A 14,821-nucleotide genomic window follows, 5' to 3' on the forward strand; every position below is an offset into this window, starting at 1 on the left:
ACATAAATTGTTTGGTGGAGCCTCATCTTGCAAGATATTCAGAAAACCAAGGAAAATAGTCTGTCATTGTTTGACCTGTTAGCTGATGCTTTTCTCAAAGATAAATTAATTTATCTAATTTTTATCTAAATTTATCTATTTATCTAATTTAGTTTCTAATATTACTATTCTAAATCATTGTACAGTGTATGTAAGTAATTCAAATATTTGTTATTTATCCAGGAACATGAGAAACATCCTAGTGTGATAAAAAGATAAAAGAGCAAAGGAGAATATAGTTTCTTGATCCCTTTCTCTTCTTATTTCCCTTCTTTTTCCTTTCCATCTCTCTCTCTCACTGATTCTTTATCCTTCCTCTTCTTGTACCACTTTTTGGCCTTCCATTTCTGTATTCCATTATCTCAGGCACCATCACCACCACCCTCACCCCCCCACCATGGAGTGCCTCAGCTTGGAACCTTTTAACTTCCTATTTTCACTCTTTTTTTGACTCCCTTCAACTAAGGACACTTGTCAAGTTAGCTCACACAGAGCTGTGAATTAACTGAATTATCTAGGTGAATCCTAGAGTCCCTAAATGCAATCAGTGTATCCTTTTAAGATGGATACACAGGAAAGAGGAGATGGAAAATGGGACCATGACTTGGGATGATATAGCCAAAGCCTAGGAAGGCCTGGGGCCACCGGCAGCTGGAAGGTACATGGGACAGGATCACCTATAGTGTCTCTGGTTAGAGAATCGCCCAGCAACCACTGGATTTTAGATTTCTTGTTTCCAGAACTGTGAGATTAAAAATTGCTGTTCTTGTAAGCCATCCAGTTTGTGGTAATTTATTATAAAACCCTAGGAAACCTAAGACCCTAACTCTGTTTCATTGAACTTCTTTTTTCAAAAAGATGCACAGACAGTGCATTTTTAGGGAAAACTTGACTGTTACCAGGAAACTGCGAGGCAGTTGGTTCAAATGGAATAGACATAGCTTATCTAGCTTAACAGTCAATAGCAAATGTCAACATTATAAGAGAAACTATATGACTGACACTTGGGTGATCATACCTGATTTTAGTTTTTACAGCTTTATGAAAGTATAATTTATAGACTGATAAGTATACACATTTAAAATGTACAATTTGGTATCTTTATATCACATATATGATGCCCATGAAACCGTCACCAAGGTCAAGGTAATGAATGTAGTCCTCACTCTCTAAAGTTTTCTCTTCCACATTTGTTAATCTCTGTTCCGCCACGTCCTGTATCCCCACCTCCTCATCCCCAGGCACCTTCTAACCTGCTTTCTGTCGTAATAGCTTAGTTTCATATTCTAGAACTTCATATAAATAAATTTATATAGTAGTTAAACTTCTTTCTCCTTCTTTCATGCAGAATAATTACATTGCGATTAATCCATGTTACATGTATCAGTAGATTATTTATTTTATGTCTGGGTAGTATCCATTATATGGATATAACACATATCCATTCATCAGTTAATGGACATCTGAGCTGTTTCCAAAAGTTTGAGGCTATTAAAAATAAAGCTTACTCATGAATACATGTACGTAAGTCTTTGTGTAGCCATAGGCTTTCATGTATGTTGGATAAATACTGAGGAGTTGAATTGCTGGGCCATGTGATATGTGTATAACTTTTAAAGAAATTGGCAGACTGTTTTTCCAAAGTGATTGTACCCTGTTACATTCACACCAGCAGTATGCATTCCAGTGCCTGTACATCTTCATCAACACTTAATGTAGTTAATCTTTAATTTTAGTCATTCTAAGAACTGTGTAGTGGTGTCTGATCATGGTTTTAAATTGCATTTTCCTATTGGCAAATGATCCTTGACATCTTTTTGTGTGCTTATTTGCTATCTGTACATCTGCATGGTAAAATATCTTTGAAAATTATTTGTCCATTTAAAAAAATATCAAGTTGGTTTTTTTCCTTATTATTGTTCAGATACAAGTCCTTTATCAGATATGTCATTTGCAGTGATTTTTTTCTGTGTTTGTTGTCTCATTGTCTTCACAGTGACTTTTGAAGAGCAGAAGGTCCTAATTTTGATGAAGTACCATTTATCAAATTTTTCTTTTATTAATTATGCTTTTGGTGGTGTATTGAAGAAAACTTTTGCCTAATCAAAGACAGAGTTTGTTTGTATTTTCCTCTAGGTGTTATATATGTTTTCTTCTAGGTGTAAGTTTGTATTTATGATCCATTTTGAGTTAACTCTTGTATGTGTGTGGTTTGGATTGAGGTACTTTTTATTTGTATAGATATCCAGTTATTTCAAGATTGTTAAAAATTCTATCCATTGAATTACATTTGCACTTTTGTCAAAAATCAATTGACCACTTATATGTATGGTTCTATTTCTGGATACTCAATTCAGCTCTGTTGATCTGTTAGTCTTTCTTTGACCACACTGTCTAGGTTACCATAGCTTTCTAATGTGCCTTGAAATCATGTAGTGTTAGTCCTCTGAATTTCTACATCTATTTCAAAGTTGTTTTGCCTATTCTACGTCTGTTGCATTTCTAGATACATTTTAAAATCAACTTGTCAATTATTACACAAAGCCTACTGGGAATGTGGGTTGCATTGAATGTATAGATCACTCGAAGGAGAATTGAGATATTAGCAATATTGAGTCTTCCAATCCATGAACACAGTATATCACTCTATTTATGTCTGCATTGACTTTTCTCAGCAATATTTTATAATTTTCCATATATGGACCCAGAGTATTTTGTCGAATTTATCCCTAAGTGTGTTATCTCTAGTAGTACAGTTGGTAAAGCTGTACTGCAGCAGTGCAGGAGACCTGGGTTTGATCCCCTGGATCGGGAAGATCCCCTGGAGAAGGAAATGGCAACCCACTCTAGTATTCTTGCCTGGGGAATCCCATGCAGAGAAGAGCCTGGTGAGTTATAACCCGTGGGGTCACAAAGAGTCGGACACAACTGAGTGACTAACACACACACACACACACACACACACACACACGTGTGTAATAACTTTATAGTCTTATAAATAATATGTTTTTTGCATTAAAATTTTTATTTTATTGTTACTATTTATAAATAGTAACTGATTTATAAATAAATATAACTGATTTATACCTTATATCCTGCAACCTATTAAACTCATCTATTAGTTCTGGTAAACTCATCTATTAATTTTCTTGCAGATTTCATCAGATTTTCTATTTAGACAACTATGTCATGTGCAAATAGAAGCAGTTTTCTTTCATTCTTTTGGATTTTTATAGTTTTAATTTCTTTTTCTTTTCCCTCTGCTCTGGCTAAATCCTCTAGTAAAAGTTGGATAGAGGCCATGATAATTGAAAAGCTTGTCTTGTTCCTAATCTTAGGAAGAAAGTATTCATTAAACATAAATGTTAGCTGTTAGTTTTTCATAGATACCTTTGTCAGATTGAGCAAGTGTCTCTTCTCTTCCTAGTCTGCTAAGAACTTTTGTCAGGAATAGATGTAGGCTTTGTCAAATGCTTTCTCTATGTTTATTGAGATAGTCATTAAATTTTTCTTTTTTGACTGTTAACAGCGAGTTTCAGGGATTGAGTTTTTGAATGTTAAACCAACCTTATATTCTGGGGACAAACCATTTGGCTTTGATGTATTGTTCTCTTATATATTGCTGAATTCTATTTGCTAAGTCTTTAAAATAATTTTTTGCATCAGTGTTTATGAGGGATACTGGACTGTAATTTTCTTTCCTTGTGATAACTATATTTTTATTTTGGTATCAGGGTAATGATGGCCTTATAGCACAAATTGGGAAGTATTCCTTTTCTCTTTTCTGGAAAAGTTTGTGTAAGTTTGGTGTTATTTTTTTCCTTTAAGTATTTGATCATATTCACCAGTGGAATTGCCTGAGCTTGGAATTGTCTTTTCAGGAGGGTGTTAAACTTCAATTTCTTTAACAGATATAGGGCTGTTTAAGTTATCTGCTTATTTGTGATTTTGACAGTATGTGCCTATCAAAGAATTTGTCCATTTCATCAAAATAGTTGATGTTATTGGCATGAACTTACTCAGAATATTCTCTTATTATCCTTTTAATATTTGTAGGGTCTGTTGTTAGGCCACCTCTTTCATTTCTGGTAATGGTGATTTATAATCTTACTTTTTTTCTTCTAGTTAGTCTGAATAAAGGTTTATCGATTTTAGTGAGCTTTTGATTTAAAACAGTGACAACAGTGATCAGCTTTTGGTTAGTTTTCACTGATATTCTCTATAGTTTTTGTTTCATGGATTTCTGTTTATATCATTTTCTTTCTTCTATTAGCTTTAAATTTCACTTGCTCTTCTTTATCTTATCTCTTAAGGTAGTAGTGGAATTCACTGATTTGAGATTTTTATTCTTTTGTAACAAGAGATTACTGCTATGAATTTCCATCTAACCACTGGCTTAACTGCATCCTACAATTTGGTAGTTGTGTTCTCATTTTTGTTCAGTTCAAAATACTTTCTATCTTCCCTTTTGCTTTCTTTTTGGATCCATTGCTTATTTAGAAGTATATAATTTAGTTTTTAAATAATTAAGTCTTTTCTAGAGATTTTCTGTTCTGGAGTTTTTTAGTTTAATCACATTGTGATCAGAGAACATAGTTTGTATAATTTGACTCATTTTAAATTTTTTGAGGCTTGTTTTATGGCCCAGAATATTGTCCATCTTGGTAAGTGCTTTGTGTTCACTAGAAAAGAATATGTCTTCTGCTGTTGTTGAACACAGTTTCCTTTGTCAGTTGGGTCAAACTTCTTGAGAGTGCTATTCAATTTTTTTTCATGTCCTTTGTTCTTTTTCTATCTGCTTAGTCTATCAATAATTGAGAAAGGAGTATTGAAATATCTCCCTAATTTATCTTTTCAAATCTACCAGTTTTTTTTCACATATTACACAGCTATTATTAGGTGCATAAATGTTTAGGATTGTTTTATCTTCTTAGTGAATTGAATTTATGAAATAGTTCTCTTTAACTTAGTAATATCTTTGGTAATAATAGAGGCAGTCCAATTTTCTTTTGATGAGTGATAGGACTGTATTTTTTTTCTATCCTTTAACCTATTTGTGTCTTTATAGTTAAAGTATATTTCTTATAGGCAGCATATAGTTGGGTGTTGCACTTTCTAAAAATCCAATCTGACAATCTCTTTTAATTGGGTTTTTTAAACCATTTTTACTTAATGTGTTTTGTGATAGTATTTGGCTTAAAATATCTTATTTGTTTTGTATATTTCCCACATGTTCTTTGTCCTTTATTCCCCCTTATTCTACCTTCTTTTTGACTGATTGAGTTTTTAATGATTAAATTTTGGATGTAATTTCTTCTTTTTGGTCTGGTTTCTTAAGGGGAAAGCTGAGATCACTAATTTGAGTACCTTTTCCTATCCAGTTGTCAGTGTTTAGTGCTCTAAGTTTTCTCCTAAGTACTGCTTTAGCTGTATTCCTCTGAATTTTTATATATTCTCATCTTCATTCAGTTCAAAATAATTTCTAATTTCCCTTTTGACATCTTCGACCCATGGGTTATTTAAGTGTGTTTTTCATTTGTCTTATTAGCTGTCTGTCTTAGTTGCTATTGTTTCAGTGGTTGACTTAGAGTTAATAGTCTACATTTTTAACAACCCAATCTACCTTCAAATAATAATATACCACTTCATATATATAATGAGAATGTACAACAGTATAGTTCCATTTTCAGTCTTTGTGCTGTTATTGTCATCCATTTTACTCCTACATATGTTATAAAGCAAACCACAATTTTTTTTTTGCTTGAAACAGTTACCTCTTAAAGCAGTTTAAAATTTGTTTTTTATTTATTTGTATTTGCGCTAATTGCCATATTTGCACTTTTCAATTTTTTTTATTCCTTTCTATAGAATTAAACTTCCATCTTCCTTCTGTCCAAATGACTTTCTTTACTACTTCTTGTGTAGTTCTGCTGAAGCTTAATTCCTCCAACTTTTCTATATCTGAGAAAGTCTTTACTTTGCCTTCATTTTTGAAAATATTTTCACTGGATCTTGAGTTTAGGTTAAAGGTTTTTTCCCTAGTATTTTAAAGATGCTATTCATCTATCTTCTTACTTCCATTATTTCTAAAAAGAAATCTTTGTCATTCTTATATTTTTTTCTATATATAATATGTCTTTTTTCTCAGACTGCTTTTAAGATTTTTTTCCCTTTGCCATTGTTGCTAAGTAACTTGAAGAGGATATGCCTTGGTGTAGCTTTCTTCATGTTTCTTGAGCTTGCATTTGTTCAGTTTGAAAAAGTACAGCTATTGTGTCTGTAAAGTTTTCTTCTACACCTCTATTCAACATACTCGGTATTTCCTCTACCTTCTCAACTGTATTGAATATAGTTATAATAACTGTTTCAATGTCCTTATTTGCCAGTTCTGTTATCTATGTCAGATAGATAACAGGGGGTCTTTTCCAGTTGCCTGAGTTTTCTTCTCATTTTGGGACCCATTTCCCTGCCTCTTAGTATGCCTGGTAGTTTCTTATTGGATTCTTGACATTTCAAATTTGACTTTTGGGGTGCTATTTTTTATTTTTGTAATTCCTATAAGTATTCTTGAGTATATTCTATGATATAGTTAAATTACTTAGAAAGAGTTCTGTGCCTTTGAGACTTGATGTTAAGCTTTGATCAGTGGGATTGGGGCAGCAGTTTGTATAGGGTTACCATTTCTTCACTGTTCAGGTAATATCCTTCTGAGTACTCAGTGTTCTAATGATTTGCAAGAACAGAAATCTAATGATTTCCATTTGCAAGTGGAAATCTAATTTCCACTCTAACTAGTGGAAACACAAACTATTGCTATGTGATTACCAGGGATTTTCCCCTCTAATCTTTTTAGGTTATTTTTTCTTCAGCCTTGAATAGTTTTCTCACACATGTATACTGGTCAGTATTCAGCTTGAAGACTCAAGGGAAACCCCTCAGATCTTCAGAGAATTAGTCTGTGTGCTCTCTCTCTGTCTTTCTGTCTCTCTCTGGACAGCTCTCTCCTTTCCGCTAGTCTGCCTTACAAACTTTAGCTCCCTGGGCCTTTCTGGTCTCCTCGCTCCATTTCCTCACCTCCTGAAGACTGCCAGACTGCCTGGGTTCCTCCTCCCTCTGTACTGCCTGAAAATGCTTTCTAGGCAGTGACTTGGGATAATCCCAGGACTCACCTTGTCTGCCCGCTCTCCCTCAGTGATCACTATCCTGCACTGTTGACAATTAATGTCTGAAAACCATTGTTTCATACCCCTCACCTGGAATTTTAATTTTGCTTTAGACAGGAGTGTAAATCTGGTCTTTGTTACTCCACCTTGGCTGAAAGAGGAAGTAACATGACTAATTTTATTTTGAGGACTAGACCAAGCATGGAATGAAATGAATATAATCCAACAGAATTAGAAATCTTCAATGTATCCCATAGCATAAACTAAGATAAGAGGAAGACTATTACTTTTATTTTGGTGAAAAACAACATACTTTTTAAAAATGTCTTTTGGTTTTCCAGATATTGTTTCTGGAGAACAACAACAACAACAAAATACCAACCAATTTTATTATAACATTATAGAGCTCAGAATAAATTATATCTAATTCTAACTGACAGCTTTGTCGGAGCCACTAGCAAAAGGGTACTGAAATGAATCTTATTCAATAAAGTCAATTAGCATTCCTGAAATAGGATGACTGCTGGGTTGTATGATGCTGTCCTTCACAATGAACTTTAACCTGATGCTTTCAGTCAGGTGATTCATAAATAACAGATCTGAAGGCCCTGTGCAAGTATGTTTAGAATCTTTTGGTCACGTGTTACATCGCTGGGGAAATAAGAGAGACACTTCTAGAATCAGCCTCAGTGTCCCCCTTGATTCCCTCATACAGACCCTTACGCCCAGGGGCAACCCTGAGAAAGACATCCACCCAGCAGCAGAGGACTCAGTGTTCCCTGGTCCTTCGTCTCTCAGGATTCTTAGCAAGAGAGGTTAGTTCAGGTATTCCCCAAACATCAAGAGGCAGGCGAGCTTGCTTCCATATTAAATGGGTCAAAAGACAATAAAAGTCTATAGGCATTAGGGCCCTCAGGGCTTGTTTTTGCCCTGCAGATATTAGGGAGGAGGCGGTTAGACTAATTTATTTATTCCTGTTCGGGATGTCCACATGAGCCAGTCCTCTTATATGCCAGAGAGCACAGCCTTATCTGGCACCAACCTTTGTAATCCCATAATTTTATTATGAGGATTGAGGGTGGGGGAGACAAGTGAGTGTGTTATTTCCTGAAAGTTTGATCACAGCTATCAGAAGTCCAATCATAACTTCTGGGACACACCATACTTCATTTCTAAACACAGTAGTTACATTACAGACAGAGACTTAAATGACTGCAATATAAATATTGTGTTTAGGAATAAACATCAGTGAAGTCAAATTAGCAAGTTATATGCATCTATAGAAGGTTGAAGGCTTCCCTGTGGTTCAGATGGTAAATAATCTGCCTGCAATGTGGGGGACCCAGGTTCAATCCCTGGATCAGGAAGATCCCTGGAGAAGGGAATGGCAGCCCACTCCAATATTCTTGCCTGGAGAATCCCTTGTACAGAGGAGCCTGGCAGGCTACCATCCACGGTCGTATGAAGAGTTGGACACGACTGAGTGACACTTCTGCTTTCATAGAAGGTTGAAAGCAGAAAAACAGCCAGATGCAACCTTAGGAACAGAAGCACAGAGAGGAAACATGATTTATCACTTCGCCAAGTTAATTTTTTAATGGTTTGATGAATTAGATGAGACTAGCAGCTATAGTCATGACTAGTGAACAGAGAGGGCATTTAAATGCTATCCCCCATCCCAGCAGGCTCTCATTTTGGTTCTCTTGTTTTCTTCATTGCCTTGCTGTTCTCCACTTGGCCCAGGCTAACTTTAAATCTTGTCCTCAATCCAAAGAGCAAACTAATCCTCAGACGCTCACAGGTTGTCCCTGAGGACAGCATCTTTCTCCATCCCAGAAGCCACGCGGGTCTTACCTGGACCATGGGGGCTGCCTTCACACAGGGCCCTGGGCTCCATTCTCCATGTCCTTCCTCTGGTCTGTAGACTGCTGCCACAGTGAGCTTGCCGGAGCACAGTTCTTCGCGTGGTGAATGAGGCTTTCCTCATCAGAAATTGTATTGAATTTGAAATAAGATCCAAACCTCCTTATGTGGCATCCCAGATCATCTGTGTGTGGATGTTGAGAGGCCCCACCTTGCTCTTCTGAACTCCTTTTTCGTGGCCCTCTCCTAAGAACCTCACCCTTCAGCATCTTGTGAACCCCACTGCCTCCTCACCTCTTGGCATCCTCCTGCCTCTGGGCTTTGCTTCCCTCTTATCAGTTTGCTAGACTGCTGGGTACTACAGATTGGATGACTTAAGTAACAGAAATATACTGTCTCATGGTTCTGGAGACAAGAAGTTATGAGATCAAGGTGACGCCAGGACTGATTCCTTCCAAGGCTGTGAGGGGGCATCTGTCCCAGTCTCTCCCCTGGCTCCTGGGGATTCGCTAGCCATCGTTCCTTGGCTTGTAGATCTCTGCTTCATCTTCATGTGGCATTCTCCGTGTGTGTGTGTCTTTGTCCGGATCTCCCCCTTTCTATAAGAATACTAGTCATGATCAGAGAAGGAGAAATATTGTATGACATTCCTTATATGTAGAATCTTAAAAGAAATGATACAAATGAACTAACATCCAAAACAGAAAGAGACTCACAGATTTAGAGAATGAACTTATGGTTGCCCAGGGAATGGGTGGGACGGAGGGATCGTTAGGGTGTTTGGGATGGACATGTACACACTGCTCTATTTTAAATGGATAACCAACAAGAATCTACTGTGGAGCACAGGGAACTCTGCTCGGTGTTATGTGGCAGCCTCGCCGGTAGGCGAGTTTAGGGGAGGATGAATCTATGTATGGGTGAGCCCCTTTTCAGTTCACCTAAAACTATCATAACATTGTTAATCGGCTATGCCCGATACAAAATAAAAAGTCAAAAAAAAAAAAAAAAGAGATGCATAAAAAAAGAACACTAGTCATATTGAATTAAGATTCACCCCTACTCCAGAATGACCTCATCTTAACTCACAGCATCTTCAATGACCCCGTTTCCAAATAAGATCACATTGGAGGCTGTGTGGGCTAAGACTACAACAGCTTCACGCGAGGACACAATTCAGTCCACATCTGCTCTGCTCTGTTGGAGGAGGGTCAGAGAAAGCATGGAGTGAAACGATATGATCCATTTGAGCTCATTTCAAGATCTGAGCAGTCCGGAGATAAACTAGTATTTCCAAATTTATTAGATCATCGCCTTCCTTTCCCACTGAACTAGAGTTCTGTGGAACACGCTTTGGGAAGCGTTGTGTGCTGTCCCTGACTTCAGGATTTATGAAGCCACCGATGTTGACTTGTGTTCAGAAGAGCCGAAGTGTGGTGAGAGACCAAAGCAGAGCAGAGCCGGTGCTGGAGGCACCCTGGCGGGGCACCTGTGACCTCCTGGGAAGGGCCTCAGGGCAAATCAGACAGTGAAGGGGCATGGAGGGTAGGCCAGGCGCCTGGGGTTGAGAGTCTCCCTCTGGGCCAGAGCAGGGGCCGACTTCTCACCTGCCAAAGAACCACACTGTGGAAACCCCTGCCCCAGCTCACCCTCGCTATGTTTCACAGGTCACAGCCAGGCAACCTCAGGGCTTGTCTTTTTCTATCACTAAAGCATTTTAACTGCTTCTCAGTGATGCTTTTTATTTTTGGAATATAACTGCTTTATAATGCTGTGTTAGTTTCTACTGCACAATAAAGTGAATCAGCTGTAAGTATCCACGTATCCCCTCCCTCTTGAGCCTACTTCCATCCCCCCCGCATCCCATCCTCGTCATCACAGAGCAGCGAACTGAGCTTCCTGCGCTATACAGCAGCTTAACACTAACTGTCTGTTTTACACATGGTCATATATGAAAGGGTTTCCCTGGTGGCACAGTAGTGAGAAATCCACCTGCCAAGCAAAGGACCCACGGTTCCGTCCCTGGGTTGGAAAGATCCCCTGGAGAAGGAAATGGCAACCCACTCCAGTGTGTATTCTTGCCTGGGAAATCCCAGGGTCAGAGGAACCTGGCAGTCCGCAGTCCATGATGTTGCAGAGTCAGACACGACTTAGTGACCGAGCACGAGTACATGAAAACAGAAATGTAGATCAGTGGAACAAGATAGAAAGCCCAGAGATAAACCCATGCACCTACGGTCTCCTCATCTTTGACAAACGAGGCAGGAATACACAATGGCCTGAAGTAAGCCAGTGGTATTTTCTTAACGACTGCAGGCAGATAGCATCACCATGCTCCTTGTAGACACAGTTCTGAAGATCCCATGGAGGAAATGCTATTTCAAGAAAGTGAGGATTTAATTAAATAAATACACATTTAATTTCCCGTGCTTGGTAGCTTTCAAGAGACAATCAGTCATTTACTCTAAAGTGTGTGGTTCAGGCACTCATGGGGCACTTATTAACCTCCAAATGCCACCAGCTCAGCGGGGTTTGGTCTCAGAGAGACAGTTGTCTGATAGCAGTAACTCTGCAGCTAGGGCCCACATCATTTTGTGATGTTAAAGGGATTCTGTGTGCTCGCTCTGCCTCGCAGTAAGCACAGCTTATGTGGGAGAATGCAGAACAGTCATAATCGGCCTTCTGTGTCTCTCCATACAGCTCATACCTATGTGGCTGCCAATGATTCAGTCAAATATCAAGGTAAGTCACCCCTGGGTGGCCTGGAAACTCACTTCCCTCCAAAGAGGCTCATTACATTCATAGGGCTCCATCATGCTCCACTCACTGCCTGTTTGTGGTCCCTGGGGGCTAATAATGCAGGAGACCCTGTGGACCAGGTAAGGAGCATGTGGCTGAGGTGACAACAAGAGCCGATATCCTACTACTCATCATTGATGAAAGGAGAGGGGGAAGATCCCAGAGCTGGACAAGGCTCCGTTACTGACTAGATAGAATATAGCTGAGAAGCGACTCTGCCTTCAGTGGATACCCTTGGGATCTGGCCCCAGGCATGTCCAGTGCTGTTTCCTGGCCGCCAAGTTTGACTTTGTGTCATGGGAAGGATTATATTAAGAAAAGATAGCATTGAGTGAATGATAGAATTGAACAAGAGGGGACTTGCCCACGCCTCTGCCGTTTTACATAAGAGGAAACACAGGATCAGAAAGAAGAGTAATTTGGACAGGGCCGCCAGCCCGGAAGCAGAAGACTGAATGTATTTCTCACTGCCAGGCCCCACGTTGAGTGATGCATTGTCACTGTGGGGCCAGACATACTCCGCGGCTGGGAGTGTAGTTACTGGGGCCTAGCATTAAGATGGTGGCGCTAACCACCCACTCCGTCCAGAACTGGGTCCTGTCTAACAGGCACTGGGAGTGTCACAGGGGAAGATGGAAGCCTTTTTGCTGGATCTCCTCTCAAGAGTTGGGATGGGATGCTCATGGAAGGAAAGGAAATGACCTCAGGGGGCCCAGACCCCAAGGGAAAAATATAGCTGCCAGCTATAGCCACAGGCTCTGAGTCCTGGTTCCTGGCATTGCTGCTCTTGGTGGCCACCGGTAAGCCCAATGGCTTTGCTGAAAGCCTCATTGGAACAGTAGCTTCTGTTGTGAAAACTGCTTAGACTTCCACCCCGAGGCATTCTGCACTGCCCTCCTCCCTGCGTGCTGGTCATCTGTGGCAATTTGACATGGCCCAGAGTGCTGAGAGGAGGCCAACAGAACTTGATGAAAGGCTAGGAAAAAGAAGAAAAACTCACAACCTAGCTCCTTCCAGTGCATGAACTTGAGAACAGAAAGCTATAATCGTGATTAAGATGTCCCAAGCACTTACTGTGTGCCAAGTTCTGTTCTGATCCCTGTTAACTCATTTATGAGTGAGTGTTATGAGCCCTACCTTGTCCACGAGCAAATCCAAACACAGATCGTAAACTTTGTTCCCTAAGTTGTTTACAGAGGAGGAGCCAGGATTTGAACCCAGGGAGCCTGGCAGCAAAGCCTTCAGCGACAGGCGCTCACTGTGAACAGAACAGCGCCTGGGGTCAAGTCTAAGTGTCAGCCCGTACGCTGGAGTTGCCGTGCATCGGTCTAGATGGGAAGGGCATCATTCGGGTAGATTTGGGCCAGGTGGGCTCTAAGGACATGCTACCAGCCCACATCCCTTGCCCTGAGCGCTGCCACAGTTGAGAGCCGGCCTTCTTCAGGCCAGTCAGTCCCCACGCCACATGTGAGTTCCACCTGCAGAAAGTCCAGGCCAGCACTCCCTGGGGGCATGGGGAACCTCAGGAGGAAAGAAACTAAACTGCCTGCTTTGCCCCTTTCTCGACAGCACTTGTCTGCGGGCCTCCAGCTCCGCCTCCAGGCCATCCAGAACCACGTGAACCACCACAGCCTCAGGACGCTGCCGGGCTCCGCGCAGAGCAGCGCCGGCCTGGCCGCCCTCCGCAAGTGGCTGCAGTGCACCCAGTTCAAAATGGCGCAGGTGGAGATCCAGTCCTCAGAAGCCGCCTCTCAGTTTTACCCTCTCTGAGCGGACTCCACGGCCCTCAGTGTCAACACTCTGGTTTAGCAATAATGGGTTTCCAAACAAAACAATTCGATCCAAGCAGGTTGGGGAACATATTGGTACTGTACATTCTCTTTCTAGTTTAGTAAAAAGACGTGCAGAGGCCGGAGAGTGCCACAATGACGCTTTCTTGCTACACATTTCTGATGACTCCTTGGGCTATCTGATTAAGTGTTTCCTTACATTATTTTTTAAAAAAAAACCAAATCATTTTTCTTTAACTAACTTCTATTTTTTTTAAGAAAAAAAAAAAATAGACTGGTGGGTACTCACAGAAAAGTTGTATAAGTCCCCCTGTTGCTATTTTTGATGATAGAGAATAAATAGGGTTTTTGAAACCTTTGTAGTGTTTTTTCTTAAAATCCACTCTTGGCAATGCAATAAAAAAAAAAGAAAAAAGAAAAAAAAAAAACCGTCACCATAAGCCAGTGACACTTGACTGAAGCTTTTTTGTCATTATCCTGGGAGAAGCGGCAGCTTGCAAGGACCATTACAAAGTGCACTTAGAAATTAGGTGGTTAAACTGTGCCAATTGTTTCCTAATGTCATTTTCCAGGACTGTCCAGTACGTTTTGGTTATTTTTAAAACTAGGTTTTTCAGCTCATTCGTTCTAGGCTGTCCTTTCTTGTATGCTTTATGATGACCACTTTAGTTTTGTGAATAATAAATTTTCTTCTTTTGTTAACACTTGTATACAATTCAGTTTAAAACTGTAGACTGCATACTGGACCATACGATTCCCCACGCTGGTACAGAACACTGCACCTGGAGCTACATTTCATAAAAGAGAATTTTAATAGTGTAAGAGCACCAAGATTTCTCAGCACTTATACTTAGCGTTTGACTGTGCATTCACAAATGATATTTCTCTTCTCTATCCCTGTAATGCACTGACTAAAAGATTACTTAATATACATTTAAGCTGTATATTGACATGCTATTAAATGCATTTTTTATTATCTTTGTGAGCCTGGGGTTTTTTAAAATCAGTTTATAGAGCTAGGGTTTAGTTCCCGACAACCATTTCTTCTAAACTTTTAAAATGTGTAACTTCTCTTAACAGTGAGTACAATTTTAAGAGGAGAAGGCTTTCTTTAAGATCATTTGGTGAGAGGAATACCCAGTGTATTTGAAGTCCCTTCTCTTGGAG

At 39.7% G+C, this 14,821-nt stretch overlaps 1 protein-coding gene across 3 annotated transcripts in view; it reads left to right on the forward strand.

Moving 5' to 3' along the window:
- The window catches only part of UNC79 (unc-79 homolog, NALCN channel complex subunit), a 207,120-nt gene extending 193,486 nt beyond the window's left edge, over window positions 1–13,634 (forward strand). For all 3 annotated transcript variants that reach the window (XM_065906592.1, XM_065906594.1, XM_065906593.1), the window contains 2 exons: window positions 11,766–11,807; window positions 13,434–13,634. In XM_065906592.1, coding sequence (XP_065762664.1) covers window positions 11,766–11,807; window positions 13,434–13,634 — 243 coding nt within the window. The remainder of the gene's footprint in view (window positions 1–11,765; window positions 11,808–13,433) is intronic.
- The last annotated feature ends 1,187 nt before the right edge of the window (window positions 13,635–14,821 follow it).

Source organism: Muntiacus reevesi, chromosome 15 (genome assembly GCF_963930625.1).
Source record: "Muntiacus reevesi chromosome 15, mMunRee1.1, whole genome shotgun sequence".
Classification (NCBI taxonomy): domain Eukaryota; kingdom Metazoa; phylum Chordata; class Mammalia; order Artiodactyla; family Cervidae; genus Muntiacus; species Muntiacus reevesi.